This window comes from Canis lupus, chromosome 28 (assembly GCF_003254725.2).
Source record: "Canis lupus dingo isolate Sandy chromosome 28, ASM325472v2, whole genome shotgun sequence".
NCBI lineage: Eukaryota > Metazoa > Chordata > Mammalia > Carnivora > Canidae > Canis > Canis lupus.
Genome location: NC_064270.1, coordinates 9,936,642 through 9,956,931, shown reverse-complemented (window position 1 = coordinate 9,956,931; position 20,290 = coordinate 9,936,642). Strand labels below are relative to the sequence as shown.

General features: G+C 40.3%; 1 protein-coding gene across 2 annotated transcripts in view; it reads left to right on the top strand.

Annotated features, from left to right (window-relative positions):
- Positions 1-20,290, top strand: part of TLL2 (tolloid like 2) — a 122,290-nt gene that overhangs the window by 57,979 nt on the left and 44,021 nt on the right. For both annotated transcript variants that reach the window (XM_025466750.3, XM_049103314.1), the window contains exons 4-7: positions 7,139-7,294; positions 9,953-10,070; positions 14,279-14,457; positions 15,670-15,775. In XM_025466750.3, coding sequence (XP_025322535.1) covers positions 7,139-7,294; positions 9,953-10,070; positions 14,279-14,457; positions 15,670-15,775 — 559 coding nt within the window. The remainder of the gene's footprint in view (positions 1-7,138; positions 7,295-9,952; positions 10,071-14,278; positions 14,458-15,669; positions 15,776-20,290) is intronic.

Below are 20,290 nucleotides of genomic sequence, written 5' to 3'. Positions count from 1 at the left end.
TGGTCCCTTGTGAAGCAAGAAGTGAATGCTGAGATCTTGCATAAAATGAACACCATCAAAGGGCTTCATACTCATTAAAGAGAGAGAGAGAGAGAGAGAGAGAGAGAGGAAAAACTCTACCTAGTGGCTAAGAGGAGTAGCAAGAAATCTTGGCTATCTTCCCTGGGTTTTAATCTATGTGTACGTAAAAATATATATATATATATATCTATAAGAAACTGAATCCGAAATCCTGTTCCCCATATAGGTATAAGTTCTCCAATTACATTTCCTAAATATGGAAACTCTAAACTTAGAAATTAACATAAAAATTGATCTAAGACCCTAGAATCCCAAGAGCCCCCCAAAAACAAAAAAATAGGGTCACACTCATAATTGATGGCATTTGGGGCTCCTTTAGAAAGGAGTGATCATCCCTAAAAATAAGCTTTAAATAGAAACATTAGAAACGCAAAAAGTTAATCCATAGAGGAGAGTCAGCAGAAACAATAAATTGGAGATTTAGTACCCAAAGATACAGGAATAATAGAATGATCTGAAGGAGATAAAATAAGTATGTATAACAAAAGAGCCAATGGAAGAATTTGAAACTATAGTGGGGAAGAGAAAAGAATGGCAGATTTAGAAGCCACTAGCTAGGGCTTTTAGAAATGATAACTATATTATTGAAACTGGAATGGGATAAATAGCATATTGAACATAACTGAAGAGAGGATTAGTGAAGTAGAAAATAGATCTGAGGAAAACACACATATTTCTCCACTGAGAGATAAAGAAAACATGGAAGAAGGTAAAGGGACAAAATAGATAAAAAGACACTGTTAAGTGTGTAATCAATAGAAATTCTTGAAGATGAGAGAACTTTCATAGAGAAACTGGGAAAGAGAATGCAGTGGTCAAACAGGTGAGGAAGTAGGATTTTCCACAGTTGAAGAATTATACTAAGTCCCAAGCAGAGAATTCATACAAATCCACATGTAGACAATTACAACGATGCTGAGGAATACCAAAGACAAAGAACAAAAGAAGGAGAACACAACAAAAGATAAGACAGGTAACAGGTGAAGGAATATACCATTAAACTATAAGGATACCTTCTGTTGGTAACAATGAAGACCAAAAGACACTGAAATACTATCTTTGAAGTGCTGAGGGAAAAATATCTGTCAACTTAGAATTCTGTACATTCCTAGCTAAACTTAGTTTTCACAGTGTGGATAAAATAAATTGAGCGAAGATGAAAGAGAGTGAGGATAAAATAAACTGAGAGAGTTTATTGTCATCATGAAAGAATAATAAAAGATACATTTCCAAGAGGGAGATTTGGGGTGCAAGAAATGGCAGTAAGCAAGGAAATGGTAATGTAAAGGTAGATATAAATCTGTATTGCAAACAAACAGATCATTGATAATAGTGACTAATTTGGGGTCTTAAAAGCAAGTAAACAATTACATGAAAAATCAGGTTTTAAATTATTTTTAATTGTTTATAAATTAAAATATTTTAATTATTTTAATTATTTAATTGTTTATAAATTAAAATACTTTAAGATCCTTGTATTCTTAGAATGAGAATGGAGGTACTGATTTCTTTAGAGCCATCTTGTAATTTGATAATTCTTGTACTTGTTAAGCCCAGTACGAATGTTAAAAATTAAAATCAATACTAAAGAATAGAAAGGAGATAATGGAAATAAAAAGTAAATATAGAAAAATATCTTAATCCTACAGAAAGCAGTAAAGGAGGATAAAAAAGCAAAGAGAAAAATAGCAAATAATGCACACACACACAAAGGAGGAGATAAGCCCAGGTATGTCAGTTATAAAATAAGCATAATTCACCTGTTAGATTCTCAGATTGAACAATAAGGGAAAAAATATAGGTATTTGATGTTTATAACAGATATACCTAAAATCTAATTATGATTATATGCAGAAATCCCCCAGAAAATATTAGCAAATCAAAACCATCAATGTATAAAAAATAATTATACACCATAATCAAGTGGAATTTATTCCAGGTATGAAAGGCTGGTTCAACATTTGAAAATCAATCAATATAAAAAAAGAAAAATCCCATGGTCACATCAACTGATGCATAAAAAGCATCTAACAAAAGCTAACATTTACAGTAAAAACACGGAAGTTAGGAATAGAGAGAATATATCTTAACTTGATAATGAGCATCTGCCAAAAACCTACAGTTTACATCTTAATAGTGAAAGACTAATTACTTCCCCCAAACCAGGAACAAGGCAAGGATGTCTGCTTTCATGCTCTTATTCCATATAGTTCTGGAAGTTATAGGTACTGCAATGAGGCAAGAAGAAGAAATTAAAGGCATAAACATTGGAAAGGAAAAAATAAAACTGTTTCTATTTCCAAATGACTTGTTTATGTAGAAGATCCCAAGAAATTAAAAAAGAATCCTAGAACTAATAAGTGAACTTAGCAAGATGGCAGATACAAGGCCAAAACCCCCAATTGCCTACATTTCTATATACTTACAATAATCGTGCAGAAATAAAAATTTAAAAGACAATACCATTTATAAGCACTCAAAATGAAATACCTATACACTTAAAAAAACATGTACAATATTTGTATACTAAAAATTATACAAGACTGATGAAAGAAATCAATAAAGACCTACATAAATGGAGAGATATACTATGTCTAGGGATTGGAAGACTGAATATGGTAAAGATGCCAGTTATCTCCAAATTGATCTACAGATTTAATGTAATTCCTATAAAAATCCCAGCATCTCTTTTTCTTGTAAGTGTAGACAACCTTATTCTAAAATCTATTATGAACAGACATAAAATTTATATGGAAACATAACAAAGACAATCATGGAAAAAGAGTATAACCTGGCAGTAATCACTCTCCCAGATACTAAAGCTTACTATGTAATTATGGTAATCAAGTCAATGTCATATTAGCAGAGGGAGAAACACATAGATCAATGGAACAAAATAGAGAACCCAGAAATCAACTCATGTACCATACAACCCAGCAATTCCACTCTTGGGTATTCATCTCAGAGAAATGAAAGCTTATCTTCGCACAAACACTTGTGTATGAGTGCTCGTAACAGCTTTATTCATAATACCAGGAAACAACCCAGGTATCTTTTCCTAGGTGAATGGTTAAGCAAATGGTGGCACATGCATACCATGGAATACTACTCAGCAATAAAAGGAAACTATTGATTCATAAAACAACTCAGATGAATCTCTAAGGAATTGTGCAAGTAAGAAAAGCTAATTCCCAAAAGTGATATACTATAAAATTCCATTTACATAATGTTCTTCAAAAGACAAAATTATCTAAATGAAGAACAGATTAGTGGTTGAGAGTTTAAGGATGGACAAGAGGAGAGGGGCAGGGATGTGGATATGATTATAAAAGGCAACATAAAGGATCCTTATGGTAATGCAGCTGTTCAGTATCTTGAATGTGGTGGTGGATACACAAACATATACAGGTGATAAAATTCCATAGAACTACGCGCACACACACACACACACACACACACACACACACATAGTGAGGAGCGGGTGGTGCCTGGGTGGCTCAGTTGGTTAAGCGTCTGCCTTTGGCTCAGGTCATGAACCCTGAGCCCTGAGATCAAGCCCCGAGTTGGGCTCCCTGCTTAACAAGGAGTCTGCTTCTCCCTCTCCCTCTGCCCCTCCCCTCCGCTCATGCTCTCTCTCTCTCTCTCTCTCATTTGCTTTCTCTTTAATAAGTAAAATCTTTTTAAAAATGAGTGGAAAAAAAGCTCTATGTGGCAAACATTAATCAAAATAAAACTGATAATAGTAATATTAATATCAGCCAAAATAATCTTTATTATGGATGAACATTATTAGATATAAAAGAAGGCCATTAATGGTGAAAGAAATAATTCAGTGGGAGCATTTAAGAGTCCTTTCCATGTATTACTTAAACAACATAGCTTTGAACAATACAAAGCAGAAATTAAGAATAAAGGAGAAAATGACAATCCAAAATCTTAATTGTCAGGGTTGTTTAAAGCACTTTTCTCAGTAACTGATACACCAAAGACCCAAAATAGTTGTAAGATAGAATATGTGAATAACATATGTAGCACCCTTTAACCATCAATTACAGAAATGGATGCACATTATCCCAAAGACATATGGAACATTTATAAAAACTAAATCACGTACTGGGCTGCAAAGGAAGATTCAGAATACCAAAGAATTGATACCTGGGAGCATGGGCTAGTCATCTATGGCCAGGAGGCCAAATCCAGCCTGCCATCTGTTTTTGCAAATAAACTGTTATTGGAACACAGCCATATCCATTCATTTACATATTGTCAATGACTGCCATCGCACTATAGTGGCAGAACTGTTTGGTTGCAACAGAGAACATATTAACCACAAAACTTAAAATATTTACTATCGATTGCCCTTTTACAGGAAAAGTTTGCTGACCCCTGCCTTGGAGAATGGGTCTTTGGGACATAAAACAATGTTAGGAATCAGTAACACGCACAGAAAAACAAATACTTAGAAATTAAAAATCACGTTTCTAAATAATTCAAAGATCAAAGAAGAAAACTTAAGTGGAGCTAATAGGATGTATCACTGTCTAACATTGAAATATACATGTCACATGATGGAATGCTGATAAAGAAGAACTCCGAGAAATTGTAGTCTTAGCATGTTAATAGGATATAAGAAAAATTGAAAATTATGTACCAAATATTCAACTCAAGAAGCCAGAAGAGGATGGCTAACTAATTTGTTACAAGAGTGCCAAGACAATTCTATAGGGAAAAAACTTAGCTTTTCAACAAATGGTGCTAGAAAAACTAGATATCCACAGCAAAAGAATAAAACTAGACCCCTACCTCACACTATATACAAAAATTAATTCAAAATGATTAAAGACTTAAATATAAGCACCAAAACTATAGAACTATAGATAGAAACATAGATATAAATCATTGTGAGGTTGGATTAGGCTGTAATTTCTGAAGTATGGTACAAAAAGCATAAGAAACAAAAGAAAATGTGGATAAATTGGAAAATTGGACTTCATAAAAATTTAGAACTTTTATGCTTCAAGGGATACTATTGTAAAAATAAGAAGACAACCTATAGAATAAGAAAATATTTGTAAATCATATGTCTGATAAGGGTCTAGTATGCAGAATATATAAAGAGTAATTATAACAGTAAAAAGACAACCCAATTAAGGAATAGACAAAGGATTTGAATAGACATTTCTCCAAAGAGGATATGCAAATGACTAATAACATGAAGAGATGTTTGGTTCATTAGGGAAATGCAAATCAAAACCACAATGAGATGCTACCTCACACCCATTAGGATGGCTATAATCAACAGGCTTGACAATAACAGAGTGTTGACAAGTATGTGGAAACATGGGAACCCTGATACGTTGCCGATGGGAATGTAAAATGGTGCAGCTGCTTTGGAAAACAGTCTGCTAGTTCTTCAAAAAATTAAATATAGAGTTACTGTATGATCCAACAATTCCAGTCTATGGCATATACCCAAGAGAACTGAAAACATGTGTCCACACAAAAATGTGTACATTAATGTTCATAATAGTATTATTCGTGATAGCCAAAAAGCCAAAAATGTCCATCAGCTGAGAAATGGATAAACAAAATGTGATGTATCCATGCAATGGAATATTATTCAGCCATAAAATGTAACAGAGTACTAATACATGCTACAACATGGATGAACCTTGAAAGCATGCTAGGTAAAAGAAACCAGACACAAAGTGCCACGTGTTGCATGATTCCATTGATATGAAAATGTTTAGAATAGGCAAATCCATAGGAACAGAAAATGGATTACTGGTGGCCAAGGACTGGGGCTGGGGGTAGAAATGGGGTATGACTGCTACTAGGTTTCTTTTGGGCTGATGAAAATGTCATGGAGTTCTATAGTGGTGATAGTTGCACATCTTTGTGAATATACTAAAAATCACTAAGCCATATACTTTAAAAGCATGTCTATGATGGTGTGCGAATTATATCTCTAGTTTTTTTTTTTTTAAAAAAAGAAGATGGAAAGGACATCAATAAAATAAGTGAAAATGGAAGAAAGTACTAAAATAAAATTAATGAAATAATGAAAAATGAATAAGATCAACAAAATCAAAAGCTGATTTTTAGAGAGAAGATAGAGAAACTAAAGAGAAAATGCTCCAAATGAGAGTAATGAGGGAATCTGAGCAGGTAGGCTAAAAACAAAACCTTCCATTGTCTGAATGATGAATAAAATGAGTGTGGATTCGGTTATCTGGGTGCCATAGGTTGAAACGATTCTACACCACCTTGTCTGTCTCTGCTATTTCCGGGGCACACCTTGGACTCAGAACCTTAACAGAGCCTCCATTTCTTTCCCACATCTCTCTCCTCAAGGTCCAGCTGGGCCGAGAGCCTGGAAGAACTGGGGGGGTTTATGAAGCTCTGCTTTTTCCAGGGTTTATTTTTCCAGCATCACAGACTGGTTCACTTTATTTGTCAGACTGGCCAAATGATTTTCAACATTTGCAACATTGGTGGGCATTTGGTCAGGGCATGGGATTGGCTTGGTGAGTTCCATTACATGTTCCCAGCGCTGAGAAGAGAGTACATCCCTGACTCAGCTCTGTCCCCAAGGATGCCTCATTGGGCCCCACTTGATTTTGAGCATCTCAGGCTGCCTTGGAGCCCACAGCGCCTTGTTCCAGGCTTCCATCATCGTAGGCCCAGCAATATTACCAACACCAGAAGGTTCAAAACCTTGAGCAGACCAAATGCCCTCTTTAGAACATAGGTTCTTAGCACCCCTTTTTGTGGATTCGTGGATAATATAGTCTTAACCATAATGTACAGAAGGAATTAAAGGCAAGGATACCTGGGTGGCTCAGTGGTTGAGCGTCTGCCTTTGGCTCAGGTCATGATCCCGGGGTCCTGGGATTGAGTCCTATATCGGGTTCCCTGTGGGGAGCCTGCTTCTCCCTCTGCCTATGTCTCTGCCTCTCTTTCTGTGTTTCTCATGAATAAATAAATAAAATCTTAAAAAAAAAAAAAAGAAAAAGGAATTAAAGGCAGAATAAATGGTAGTGTGTCTCTCTTGCAGATGGTGAGGAGAATGCTATGCTTCTGCACAGCCCCAGGACCTCAGATGCCAGAGCTGAGACCTTTTCTTCCCGTGTCAGGAGAGCCACAACCTCAAGGACAGAGAGAATATGGCCTGGAGGGGTCATCCCCTACGTCATTGGTGGGAACTTCACTGGTCAGTAGCCCCAGTCCCTCCTCTGGGGCATCGTGCTTTGTCTCTCAGGAAGACTCAGGTAGGGTGGAGCAGATGCTGGGCCCCAGCGGTCCTACCTGCTAATACTCCATTATGCCTTCAGGGCTCATGCATTAAGCCTAGTGAAATTGCAGTTTCTGCTGGGGCTGTGTCCTCAGAGGTGGCCACCTAGGCCGCAAGGCTTCATGCAGGGGGTGACATTTGACCCTGGTCTTGAAATATAGACAGGGTTTGCACAGTGGGTATGTGAGCAAAGCCCTCCAGGCAGAAGGAAGCTGTGAGTAGTCACACGTGGTGGCTTACCTGTCTTCTCTCCCCGTTGCGGGGGTGGGGCACCCTGCACCACCCGCCACCCCCACAGAACTATACAAGGTAGCCAGAGTGGGCCATTAGGTGTTGGCCAGTCCTGGCTGCAGCACTTGCCAGCAGTCCACCCTGGGGCAAGCTACTTAACCTCCCCATGCCTAGCACATTATTTCTCTAGGCCTTCTCATGGTTAATTCTTATCGCTGACATCTCAGATCAGATGACAGGTCCCCAGAAAGGCCTTCTTTTCCTCCCCAATACCCCTGATTCCCCCACTGGCCACTTGCTTTCAGGACCCCATTTTTTTTTCTTAAAGATTTACTTATTTATTTATGATAGAGAGAGAAAGAGAGAGAGAGAGAGAGAGGCAGAGACACAGGAGGAGGGAGAAGCAGGCTCCATGCCGGGAGCCCGATGCGGGACTCGATCCTGGGACTCCAGGATTGCGCCCCAGGCCAAAGGCAGGCACCAAACAGCTGAGCCACCCAGGGATCCCCAGGACCCCATTTTCTAGTCTCTACGATACTTCCCGTTACCTGAAATGATTCAACTTTTATTTTTGTTCTGCCTGTTTTTGTCTCCAGCCCAATTGCTATGGGCACAGGGATCTTTTATCTGTCTTGTTTTCATTCCTACACTGAGAACATTCCAGTGTTCAATGTACCAATGAACATCTTGGTTTCATTCTCCAACACTGAGAACAGAACAGGGCCGAGTAGTGGATGGTCAACGGTTGTGCCCACAGCAGGCCTGTGGCCGGTGTTAGTTGAATGCCCGGGGAGTGGGAGAAAGCCACTCAGAGTGGCCTCTTCTGGGCTCCCAATTCTGACAGCCCATGCAAGTCTGCCTCCTCTCTGCGGGTCTATGACTTCTGGGAGAGGTGGTTGATGAGGCGGATGTCCCGAAGCCACTGAACATCACCAGTAAGTAAAGGCACTGTGAAGACGTACATGACAGGGACCTAGCAGCTGGCGGAGAGCATGGAGTGTCCCCAGCCCACCCCTTCTTCTCTCTCCCTGCAGTATCACTCCCATGCCATTAACCCAGGGCTTTCTCGTGCTGGATACTTAATTAGATGCTGGTGATAAAAAAAAATGACCAAGACTTCACCTGCCCTCAAGGAACTGCATCATTAGGAGAGAAAGCAGTGCGCCTAAAGAAGTGAAATGTTGAAATTTTAACCAGCTACTCACCTTTGTTCTCTGGCACTTAACTATGCTCTTTCAAATCTGATGTGCTTTCCTGACCAAAGATTTATATAACCTTCATCAAAGTTAGCTAATTTTATTTAGAGTACTCTCTTTACGTGGTGGTTTTTGTTATTCTGTAATTAATAGGATTGCTATTTTGGTGAGTGATTGAGCTACAAACGATCTGAACTAAGAACATTAAGATGTAAAAAAAAGAAAAAAGGACAGCTAGATTACTCTTTGTTCTGTAGTTACATTTTTAGGGACAACAATATGACACCACACCCATGTCTTCCAGACAATGATGGGAGCCTCCCCATTGCTTTGTTTGTGTTTGGCAACCTGGTCACTGCAGAACTCAGATGACACCCCCAGCCATCCTTTGTACTCCACAAACAACTATTTTTCTAGATCCTTCTCATTGTTTCTGGCAAATCAAAATAGTCTTCTTTATCTCAGATTGATAGATTTTTTTTTAAAGAATACTTACTGACTAACTATCAGCCAGAGTTTACAACTACTCTGTTCTTGCTCCCAGACAGTTTACTTACTGTCTATTTTTCAATACATTTCCAGCCAAGGAAATATGAAGACACTTTCAGAGAAAGTATGAAATTCACCTGTTTTCAAAGGCTTTGTAGAAAATAAGGCTCAAGGATCCACCAGAAAATACTGCACCCCCATGCAAAAGTAGCATAAATGTACATGAAAATAAACCTTTTTAGAGCATATGGGCACATGTTCCTATAGATATAAAATAAAATGAGGCTGCAGAATGCAGTGCTGGTGAGCTACTTCAAAAGCCTCAAATTTTCAAATTGAATAATCTGGGTAAGATTTTTTTTTTAAGTTTAGAAAAGCACTTTCCATTCAAAGGAAACACTGGAGAGCCTGGGATATCCTGAAAATCTATTTTTACCCTCTTTTCCATTCATAAACTCTTACTCTCTGAGTTTTAGTAATTCAGGAAAGTCCTGTTCTTAGCAAGGGAAATTCTTATTCCTAGTGCATTTCTATTCTGGGTCATCCAAAAAGCTCTTTTTGCTCATTGGAACAAGCATTGTTGTAAGTCACCATGCCTTACGGCCTCTGAGGGAGGCATGGATCTATCAGTGCAGTGATGAGACTTACTCTGTCATTTCAGGAAGCCAGAGGGCCATTTTTAAGCAGGCCATGAGACATTGGGAGAAACACACCTGTGTGACCTTCATAGAAAGGACTGATGAAGAGAGCTTTATTGTGTTCAGTTACAGGACTTGTGGGTAAGTAAGCAAAAGCAAGATCATCTCAGCAGAATCAGAGCCAGACACATCTGATGGCTCATGAGTGTTGAATTTTCTCTGGAAAAGGAAATATTTCCAAGGAGCTGTCATAAATAGCAGCCTAGGGGTTGTCAGAAACTCCCCTTGCCCTCAATAAACTCATAATCCAAGGATAAAGTAGGTGGGTCAGAAAGAAGACTCTAGGAAGACAACGGGTCTGAGTCTCCTGTCATGAGAGTGATTGAAGGAATTGAGGGTGTTTCATACGGAGAAGTGGTTCTGAACCAATTGGAGGTCAGCAATCCTACTGAGAATCTGACAAAGCTCTGGGCTTCCTCATGACAGATAAACATTTATGCAAAATTCTGCATGTAATTTTATGGGTTCCATGGGCTTACAGACTTCCTCCAGAAAACATAACAAAGCATAAGATGCCTGGATTGTGACTAAACTTACCTGTTAATGCCAGTAAATATAAGTGTGATGTACTCTCATACTGAAAGAAAGTTTCCCATACTGGTTCAGATACTTCACCCCAGCCAAATGGTGTGTGCATGAAATGACTACTGAAGGATATGACCCACGAAGGTTTCATGTAAAAGGAAAGAAGGCACATAGGCAAATGCAACAAAAAGAATGTTGAGATCATAATTTTAGCTATGGACAAGGCATTTTTAGTTTCGTTCCTGTATTGTTTTGTTTTTAAAGTCAGAAAGAGTTTTTAAAAAGGTGGGATGCTTTATAATGAGAAAAAGTACAAGCTACAGTGAGAATATGACCCTCATAAATCTTTATGCACCAAACGGCATAGTCATAAAACCAGCCCCAGGGAATTCAAGGGGAAATCGACAGAAACACCAGCAGCAAGCGTCTTTATTTCATTTCTGTCAGCCTAAGTAAAGCAATGGCAAATTGGCCAAAAAATAAGTAGAGATTTGTAGAGGATTGAAAAAATATAATTAATAGAGTTGATCCTCTGGATCCTATTCTGCAATCTGATAACACAGCTTTTAAGTGTGTATTGAACATTTATAGAATTGTCCATCTGTTAAGCATGACGAACACCTCAACGGATTCTCAAAGGCAGAAATAACATTAACAACATATTCTCTGATTGCAAAGCAATGAGACTGGACATCATAACAAAAAGTAGAATAAACACCCTGCATTACCTAGTAAGTTAAAAGCTCCATTTTTTGTTTGTACAACTCTTAGGTCATAAAGAAATCAGGATTAATATTACAAGATGTAGGCAATAAAAGCCCCACAATTTTAAGTTAAAGAGATATATAGCTAAAGCTGTGTGTGTGTGTGTGTGTGTGTGTGTGTGTGTGTGTTTGTGTGTGTATCCCAACAGCCCACATCAGATTCAATAATGATAATTCTAGAAACATTCCTGTTAGACTTAGGAACAAGTTGAAGATGTTCATGATCACCATAATAATTTTACATGTTTTGGGAAATGCTAGCTAATATAATTAGATAAGAGAAGGAAACACACACGGTAAGTATTGGCAGGAACAAGGCAATGTTTGCATTGTTTGAAGTTAATGTGACACGTGTCTAAAAACTTGGAAAAGCAATTGAGAAACTAATAGAAACAAAAGGAGACCCTGTTAAGGTGACGGATTATAAATGTAATAAACAATTACTTTTCCTTATGATGAAATACTTTGATTCACTTTTATAATGGGAAAAATATCACTTTATTAGAAACATAATAAATAATATATCTGAGAATAAACCTAATAAAAATACAAATATATGCCAGACCTCTAGGAAGAAAATGCTAAAATTCTAAGGAAACTTGAAGAAAAGAAAGTAAGAATGGAAATGCATACCACTTTCCTGGTATGGGGATACTGAACATAGTAAAGATGTCAGAACTCCCTAAAATACCCTATAAATGCATGCCATTCTGATTCAAACATCTATGTTTATGTATATGTGAGTATATGTGTTTGTGTTTTTAGAACTTAAACAAATGCTACTAGAGTTTATCTGGAGAAATGACCATATAGAAAAAAGCAAGAGAGAAGGAGAGAGAGAGAGACAGAGACAGAGACAGAGGTAGAGAGAGAGAGAGAAAGAGAGAGACAGAGACAGAGAGCACAGGGATAGAGGGACAGAAGTAGGGTGGGGATTTTGGGAAGAGGTCTGATGGTCTTTTCAAACATCTAGGGTTTAAAATGCAAGTGAAGATGATAATAATTAAGACCATTTGGAGCAGAACAAAAGAGTTTAAAAATGAATATGGCTATACACAAATTTAGCTAGCATTTTAAATGAGTGAGAGAAAGCTGGATTAGTCATTTAGGATATTTTAATCCTGGGATAGATGGCTCGTTGTGAAAAACATAAAGCTGGGCTCCTTCCTCATTTCTTACATCCAAATGATTGTAGCTGGATCAAAGATGTAAACATTTTTAAAAGGAGAAAGAAAAGAAAAGAAAAGAAAAAAGAAATTTAAAAAATATTAGAGTGAAACGGTAAGTCAAATTATAGATTTTACTTATAATCTTGTCATAGAGATGGCCTTTCTGAGCAGGATATAAGAAAATGAAGACATTACATACCTTGAAATTTTAAAGTTCTATCTGGTGAGAACAAAACTAAAACAACACATAAACAAAAAAGACCAAATGAGAACTAACGTGTAAAAAATATTTTCAATATATTTGATAGTCAAAAAGATTCATTTTCTTAATTCACAAAGAGTTCTTACATATCAATAGTAAAAAGTTAGACAAGCCAAAAGAATATAGAGAGAAGATGTGGTCACATATTTCATAAGAAAGAAAAATACAAATGTCATATAAAACATGGAAAACTATCCAACTCAATACAGTGAAATACCATTTTTCACCTATCCAGTTAACAAAAAGAACTTGATAAAACCAGTGTTGGCCAGGTTGTGGAGAAATAGGGCTTTTTAATATATTATTAGTGGACATAAAAGAAGACACATTTGGGGAGCAAATGTGGTAGCACCTATGGAAAGCTCAAATGCATATACCCTTTTATCTATCAATCCCAATGCTAGGTATTTACCCTGCCACGAACAAGAATCCAACCATTTCTTTGTTTTTCTTGTTATTTCTCTTCCTCTCCCATGAGGCTTTGTTTAAATAGTAAAAATTAGAATTAGCATAAATGTACACTAATAAAAGGCTGATTAATTAAAATTTAGTACTATGTTACTTTGGAAAGAACGAAGAAGGTCTATAAGTGCTGTTATAAAAAGATCTCTAAATTAAGGAAGTAGAAAGATAAAAATGAAGGACAAGGTATATAGTGCATTTTGTAATTTAAAAATATGTATATCTAATTTTTCTGAAGGATGCTCAAGACACTTAACAATGGTTGTCTTTGGATGAAGAGATTAAAAGGGATGAAAGACTTAATACTTCAATATTTTGAACATGTATTTTTTAAAAGACTTATTTATTTATTTGAAGGAGGGGATGGGCAGAGGGAGAGAGAAAATCTCAAGCAGACTCCATACTGAGTGCAGAGTCCAACTCGGGGCTGGATCTCATGACCCTGAGATCACGACCTGAGCCACAGCCAAGAGTTGGACACTTAACCAACTGAGCCACCCAGGCACCCTTGATCATATATGTTTTTAAATGTTTGATAGAGGTTATCTGGGTGTTGGAGGTGGTGGGATTGTGGGCCATTTTAATATCCTTTCTTATACCTTTCTCTATTAGGAATAATATAGAATAATATGTTAGGAATAAATGTTATTTGAAAAAATAATTGTGCCCAGAAGGGGAATCATTTCTAAACCTCCTCCAATAAGGGAACCAAGCCTCATGCTTTACTCAGCTGACTCCTTTCATTATCTTTTTTCCTTGTCATCAGAGATGATCCAACAGAGACTTGGGGGTGCAGAGGTCATGAAGGGTATGGGCTTTATTCCAGGACTCTAGCCCTTATCTTTCTTTAGGTTTTCAAGTGGATCCATGACCACCAGAAAGGTGAACCATTTTTGGAGGGAATTTCTGTATTGGGAGGGAATTTGGACAAGGAAAGTGCTTTTAGCTCTGAAAGTCTGTGTTTCTTTTAGATGTACACATGTATGTGTGTGCGTACATGTGTATATACATGTATGTATGTACATGCATGCACACATATATTGGGGAGGGTATTAGACTCTCCCTATTCTCTGACCTGCTGATCTGGGTATTTCTGCAACCATCCAGCTGTTGTTCCTATGTTGGGCGCCGAGGAGGAGGCCCACAGGCCATATCCATTGGGAAAAACTGTGACAAGTTTGGCATTGTGGCACATGAATTGGGCCATGTAGTTGGGTTCTGGCATGAACACACCCGGCCAGACAGAGACCAGCATGTCACCATCATCAGAGAAAACATCCAACCAGGTAAGGAGCCAGTATGGAGTCTGGAAGCTACTGGCCAGCAAGGTGGCATTCCCGGGTCAGGCAGGTGTGAAGGAGAGGGGTTTTGGGGAGCCGACCATGCTCATTTGTTAAATAAGGAGGCAGCAACCCTATTGTGCATGCATTTGTCACCAGCACTGTCACTGTCATCTGTGGTCCTTCCTGGGAAGTCTTCTTGCTATAGCTTGTAGGTTATGGCAGAAACTAAATGACATTTCATTTAGTTTCATAAAGGACAATGAAACCCAACTCTATTTCCTAACAGGAACAGAATGGACCAGAACACTGTTGCAGCATCAAAGCTGAGAAGCCAAAAAAAAAAAAAAAAAAAAAAAGAGTTCTCTTGGTTGCTTTATAAGAGTCACTTTTGCTGACTTTTCAGTAGCACATCTTTTTTGAAACTGCAATACAGTTAGGACACGAGTACATGTCAGAGCAGTATTTCTGCCTGGAAACGTTCTGGCCCAAGGCAGATAGAGTGTCTAGATTAAAAAAAACAAACCTTCCCATGTTAAATGATTTTATATAGAAGTTCATATTGAACATGAAAGTAGCTGGTTGAATAATATGGTTGCCTTAAAATACTTTCAAGGTTCTGAATTGTGAACTCTTTGGGATTGAACTTAACTGTTTGATTTTTCTTTTCTTTTTTTTTTTTTTTTTATTTTTTTATGATAGTCACACACAGAGAGAGAGAGAGAGAGAGAGAGAGGCAGAGACATAGGCAGAAGGGGAAGCAGGCTCCATGCACCGGGAGCCCGACGTGGGATTCGATCCCGGGTCTCCAGGATCGCGCCCTGGGCCAAAGGCAGGCGCCAAACCGCTGCGCCACCCAGGGATCCCAACTGTTTGATTTTTCTTTTGCTCTTTCAGTAGCCAGATCAGAGATTTATTTATTGATTTTTTTTAAGTCTCTGAGCAGTCGGATCAAAAACGAACCTGTCTACAAACTTAGTACAAGAGTTTCGAGTGGCACTTGGGGAAGGGTCAAATGGTGGGGTTGGGAGAATGTAGGGCTGTTCGAAGTTTCGAATTTCCAGTCTGCTGGAAACAATGAGAATGCCCACAATGCCCTGTTATTTGATTGGGCTGACCAAGCTCTCAAGTTGCTATGGGCCCCTCCTTCTCCCCCTCTGCCTCCTTTCAGGTACCTGCCTTGGTATTCAAAGGCCTTAACAGAGTGTTGTGTCACAGGTCAGGAGTATAATTTCTTAAAAATGGAAGCTGGGGAAGTGAGCTCTCTGGGAGAGATCTACGACTTCGACAGCATCATGCACTACGCCCGGAACACTTTCTCCAGGTTGGAATCTATGCTTCTGCCTCATGTGTGTGTCACTGTGCCTGCCGCAGGCTTGGGTCGGATTCCTGGAGGTCTGTGGAGAGTGGGTCTCTGCACGCTCCTCGCGCAGTTGGCCTGTCTGTCCTTGAAATAACAGTGGCCTCTGGGCTGCAGTGAAATATAATCTAATCAGGTTCCCGCTAATGAGATTGAATCCCATTGTGAAGCCGGTGTTCCATCACACCCTAATGTCACAAGCAACAAACTGGAAAGGGGAAATTATCGAGAGGTTGGCCAGGATAATAACTTAGGGGCTCTGTGTAAAATTTCCAGTGGGTGGGGGAGTCTTCCAAAGCACGTCCTTGATGTGAGCCTAGTGGCACTTACCAGTTCTCTTGAAGAAGTATGGTTTATTGGAAGCTAGACCATATGAGGGCTGGGAGGCTCATAAATCATGGGTTCATTTTCGAGGTGAAGAAAATGAGGCTGTAGCCAGCTCGAGGGCACACAGGTAGCTGGGGTTGGAGTGAGAACAATGATCCAGGTTTCCTTGCCCGCTGGTCACGCTCGATGGTAGCTGGTGCACCCGAGTCTGGTCAGACTGGTGATTTACAGCCAGCCTCGTCAGGACCTGTTTTGATGAGTTATTGCTATGCTGGACTGGGTTTTAAGTATTTCCAATATAGCCCTTCTAGACCAGATGAATGTTTTGTTTCAAGAACTTTTCTCCCCCTAGTCCCAGTTTTGTAGGTCTTTCCACCCTGGAGTTAAAGGAGACACAGGGTAAATATTTTCTCTCTTGGCTCCTTTTTCTCAGTTTCCTCTTAAAACCAGTTTGTTGGCTTTTTATCTATTTAATCATTCAAAAAAAGGTTTGAAGTGGTTCCTAGTATATACACAGGACAAATAGGAAACAAATGAGGGAGCTTAAGGATGGGAGAGGGGAGAGTAAGGGTAGAGAGCTATGTTGAAGCTTGGAACCAACTGACTACTCAGAATACATGCCATAAAGTCATGTATGCTTTGGTGGGATTGGCAGTAAATCCTGCTGTGTGCTTCTTAGCAGTTATAGCAAAGAGGAAAGCAATCCATTTCATGAGTCTCTCTGTTCATAAAGATCAAAGGAAACCATTCTTTCAGGAAACACACAGCTCTTGGGAGTGAATGGGGATCTGTGTGCCCAGGGCTCATTGGCTCTTGGGTAGGGCTGCTGGAAGCATGCTGTTGATGAGGTCACAGAACTGTGGGAGAGATCTCCAGACCTCAACATCCCAAATTCTCAGTTTCGGGGGAAGTGGGGTGCTGTCCCTCTGGCTGCACAGATGACTGAGCTGTGATCTCCATCCTGCATGCACCCAGGTGGGATCTCTCTAGAGCTCTAATGGGTGGAGTTTCGTCAAAGTCAGTATCTTTGAACGACTGGCATGAGACTGACTGACCCTGTTCTCATTACTCTTCTTCTGGCTCTTTATCAGAGAATACAAGGGGCACCATGTAATGAAGAGACCACTGAATTGAGAGTCAAAAACTGGGATCCAGTCCTAACACTGATACACTGTGCTTTTGAGGGAAGTATAGACAGTAGTCAGGGAGAGCTTTGTGCTGGGTCAAATCTCCACCTCCCTGGGCATCAGTTTCCTGATGAGGGGTTGGACTAGATGTTCTCTGAGCCCCTTCCAGCTTGAACATTTCCTGTTGTAATTTCTTAATCTGGTGCGGATGGGTGAGGCACTGACAGATAGGGTCACCTTCATTGCCATGTGGACATTCGAGGCTTCTTCTTCCATAGTGGGAAACAGAACTTTGAAGGACCTATTCTGGGGGTCTCTGAGAGGTCTCAAGAAACAAGGGGGGCCAGGATGAGAGCCTACCCTGCCGAGGTCAGAGCGAGATGCTTGGGTGTGGGGCCTGGGCTGACTTGTGGGTTTGGGAAATGGTGTAGGAAATATGTAGTCACACCATCTCAGCCCTGGGGTTGCAGGCTGCAAAGTAGAAACATAATATTGATTTTGTAGAGAACCACTGTCAAGTTGCCCCAAGTGAGAAAGTTGTACCTTGGGTCTTATTTCTATAGCTGTCATGACTCTTCATATTGCTTTATAATTATCTGTTAATTATTATTATAAATTCATCTACTCCTATTTTTTTGTTACATCTCCCTCTCCCAGCCTGAGATCTCTGAGGGCATCCTCTTCTAGTCTCTAGCACCTACCATGGTGCCTCAGGGCACAGAGTAGGTGTCCAATAAATGTTCTTTGTTCTTTAATGGATAAATCAATGAATGAATCAAAGGAGACAGGGAAATCTGCAATGCTGGGGGCTAAGTGAGGGAAGAAATTTCCATTATCCTCATTGCATTTCTGTCCACATACCCACATATGCGGTGGTCACTTTATAAGGAGAATCTACAGGTGTCTCCTGTGCAGGAGTGTTGGGGATACATTACTTCCAATGGGCTGTAGGAACTGCACTGCCTCCCTGGTGCCTGCCATGTGCCAACTACTCTGAAAAGCTCTGAAAACAGAGGCCAGGGCAGGAGTACAGACAGAGTGTCTTTGGACACCAGCATTTCTTTTCTTGTTTTTGTTTGTTTTTTAAGTGGAACCCAGCATGGAACTTGAACTCACAACCCCAAGATCAAGGCCTGAGCTGAGCTCAAGGGTCAGACACTTAACTGAGCCACCCGGGTGCCCCAAGATTTTACTTTTTGTTTTAGAGTTTTGGTTCATGGGCTTCCCTGAAACAATAGCTCCTCATCAAGAGTACCCCAAACCCCTCAGAGGGAGATTGCTGCAAGGGGCAGCAAATGAGTGTGATGGGCAGCCAGGTAGGAGCACAGAAGCTCACCTGAAGGCCTTGAAGGGAGGTGGACTTCTTCTGCCACCATGATGTCATCAGTGCTACACAACAGTCTACCCCAAAACTAATGGCTCCCAACAAAAACTTGTTTTTTTGTGTGTGACATTGTAAGTCATTCTGGCTGGTTTTCTGGTTTTGCCTGGGATCATTTCCACAGCATTAGTCATTTGGCACCACGCCTGGGCTGAGAAGTCCGGGATGGCCAGTGCCACGTCTGATTGTTGTGCTACCTGTCCACTGGGGCCCCTCGGTTCTCTTCCCTGGGGCTTCTCAGCCTCTTGTGGGCTAGACTGGACTCTTCACTACATTGGGACTCAGAGTCCTTACAGGACAAGCTGAGAGGCTACAAGACTCTGAAGACCCAGTCTCTGGAACTTGCAGGACATTGCTTGCGCCACATTCCATTGGCCAGAGCAAGGTGCAAGGACAAGAATATGGACAGTAGGAGGCGCAATTCATCATTTAAAATCTTGCCATGGCTACTTACCTGCCCTTGCCCCAGATTTTGGAACGATTTTGGCAAATCTATTTTGTGGCAAGTAGATTTGCCTTCATTGTCCTTCCTGCCAGTTTTCTGTATGGATTTTCAGGAAACTACTTTGTTCAGTGGGACATTTACCAATGCCATCCTTACTGATGGTCTTTCCTGGCCCACTTTTTGTCAAGTTTTGCACTGCCTAACTCCATGTCATTACTCCTGGCCACATATCCCCTGGAGCTAGCCTGCACATCATCTTTGAGTCTATAAAAGAGCAGAAAATGACCTATAGAACAAACATTTGCTCATCTGGAGGCAAATTCTCTTCCTGCTGATGGGAAACCCAATCTTCCTGTGTGTTTACAATTGGTCTGTCTCCTTCCAACTTCATTTTCTAGTTTATTGTAGTCCTTCCCTCCTCCCCCTTGGTTCGACCTGGGCTGTTGGGGAGTGATGTCTTTGCAGGTTCTATTGGGCAAGGGTCCAGGAGCTGAGGAGACAGTTCTGTGGTACAGGGGCATCTCTGCTTGGAGAGCTCAGAGCTGACAGCTTTATTCCCTAAAGCATCTGCCAAACTCTTTCTTAGGTTAGCAGAATGTCAGGGCTAAAAGTTGTCCTACAGAAGAGGGATGTCACTGCAGCAGTTCACGCAAGGGATGCCTCTTGTAATAAACATCTTCCAGAGCCCACTGCCTTGCTGGGAGCTCAGGGACAGGTTGGAGAGGGAGTTCCAGCCTCAAAACACAGTCCGAGTGTGGACTAATGTTGTTCCTGCTGTTTCAGTTTTTGAAGTCTCCCACGTTCCTGACTCTGTCATTTATCTAGCACACATCAAAGGCAACTGTTTCTTGGGCAGTGGAAAACACTGCCTGGAAGGAGGATGCGGGAGATGGGCTCCAGGCCTGCCTAGATTCCAGGGCTGACACTCTATTATTAGCTCTGCACTCTGGGAAAGTCACTTAAGCTCTGCAGGCTTTTTCTGGCCTGCGGGGAGGAAACCCTAATAAGAATGGCACTGGCCTAGGGTGTTACAAGGACTAAATGAGATGGTGCATGTGAAGTGCCCAGGCCTGGGCCTGACACACAGGAAGGTCCTGAGAACTCTCAGTGGGGGCACAGGTTCTCCACATGGCATGCCCTTGGCAGAGACACCTGTATGCTGTGGTCTTCAGCAGGGTTAGCAGGCCTGGGTTGCTAAG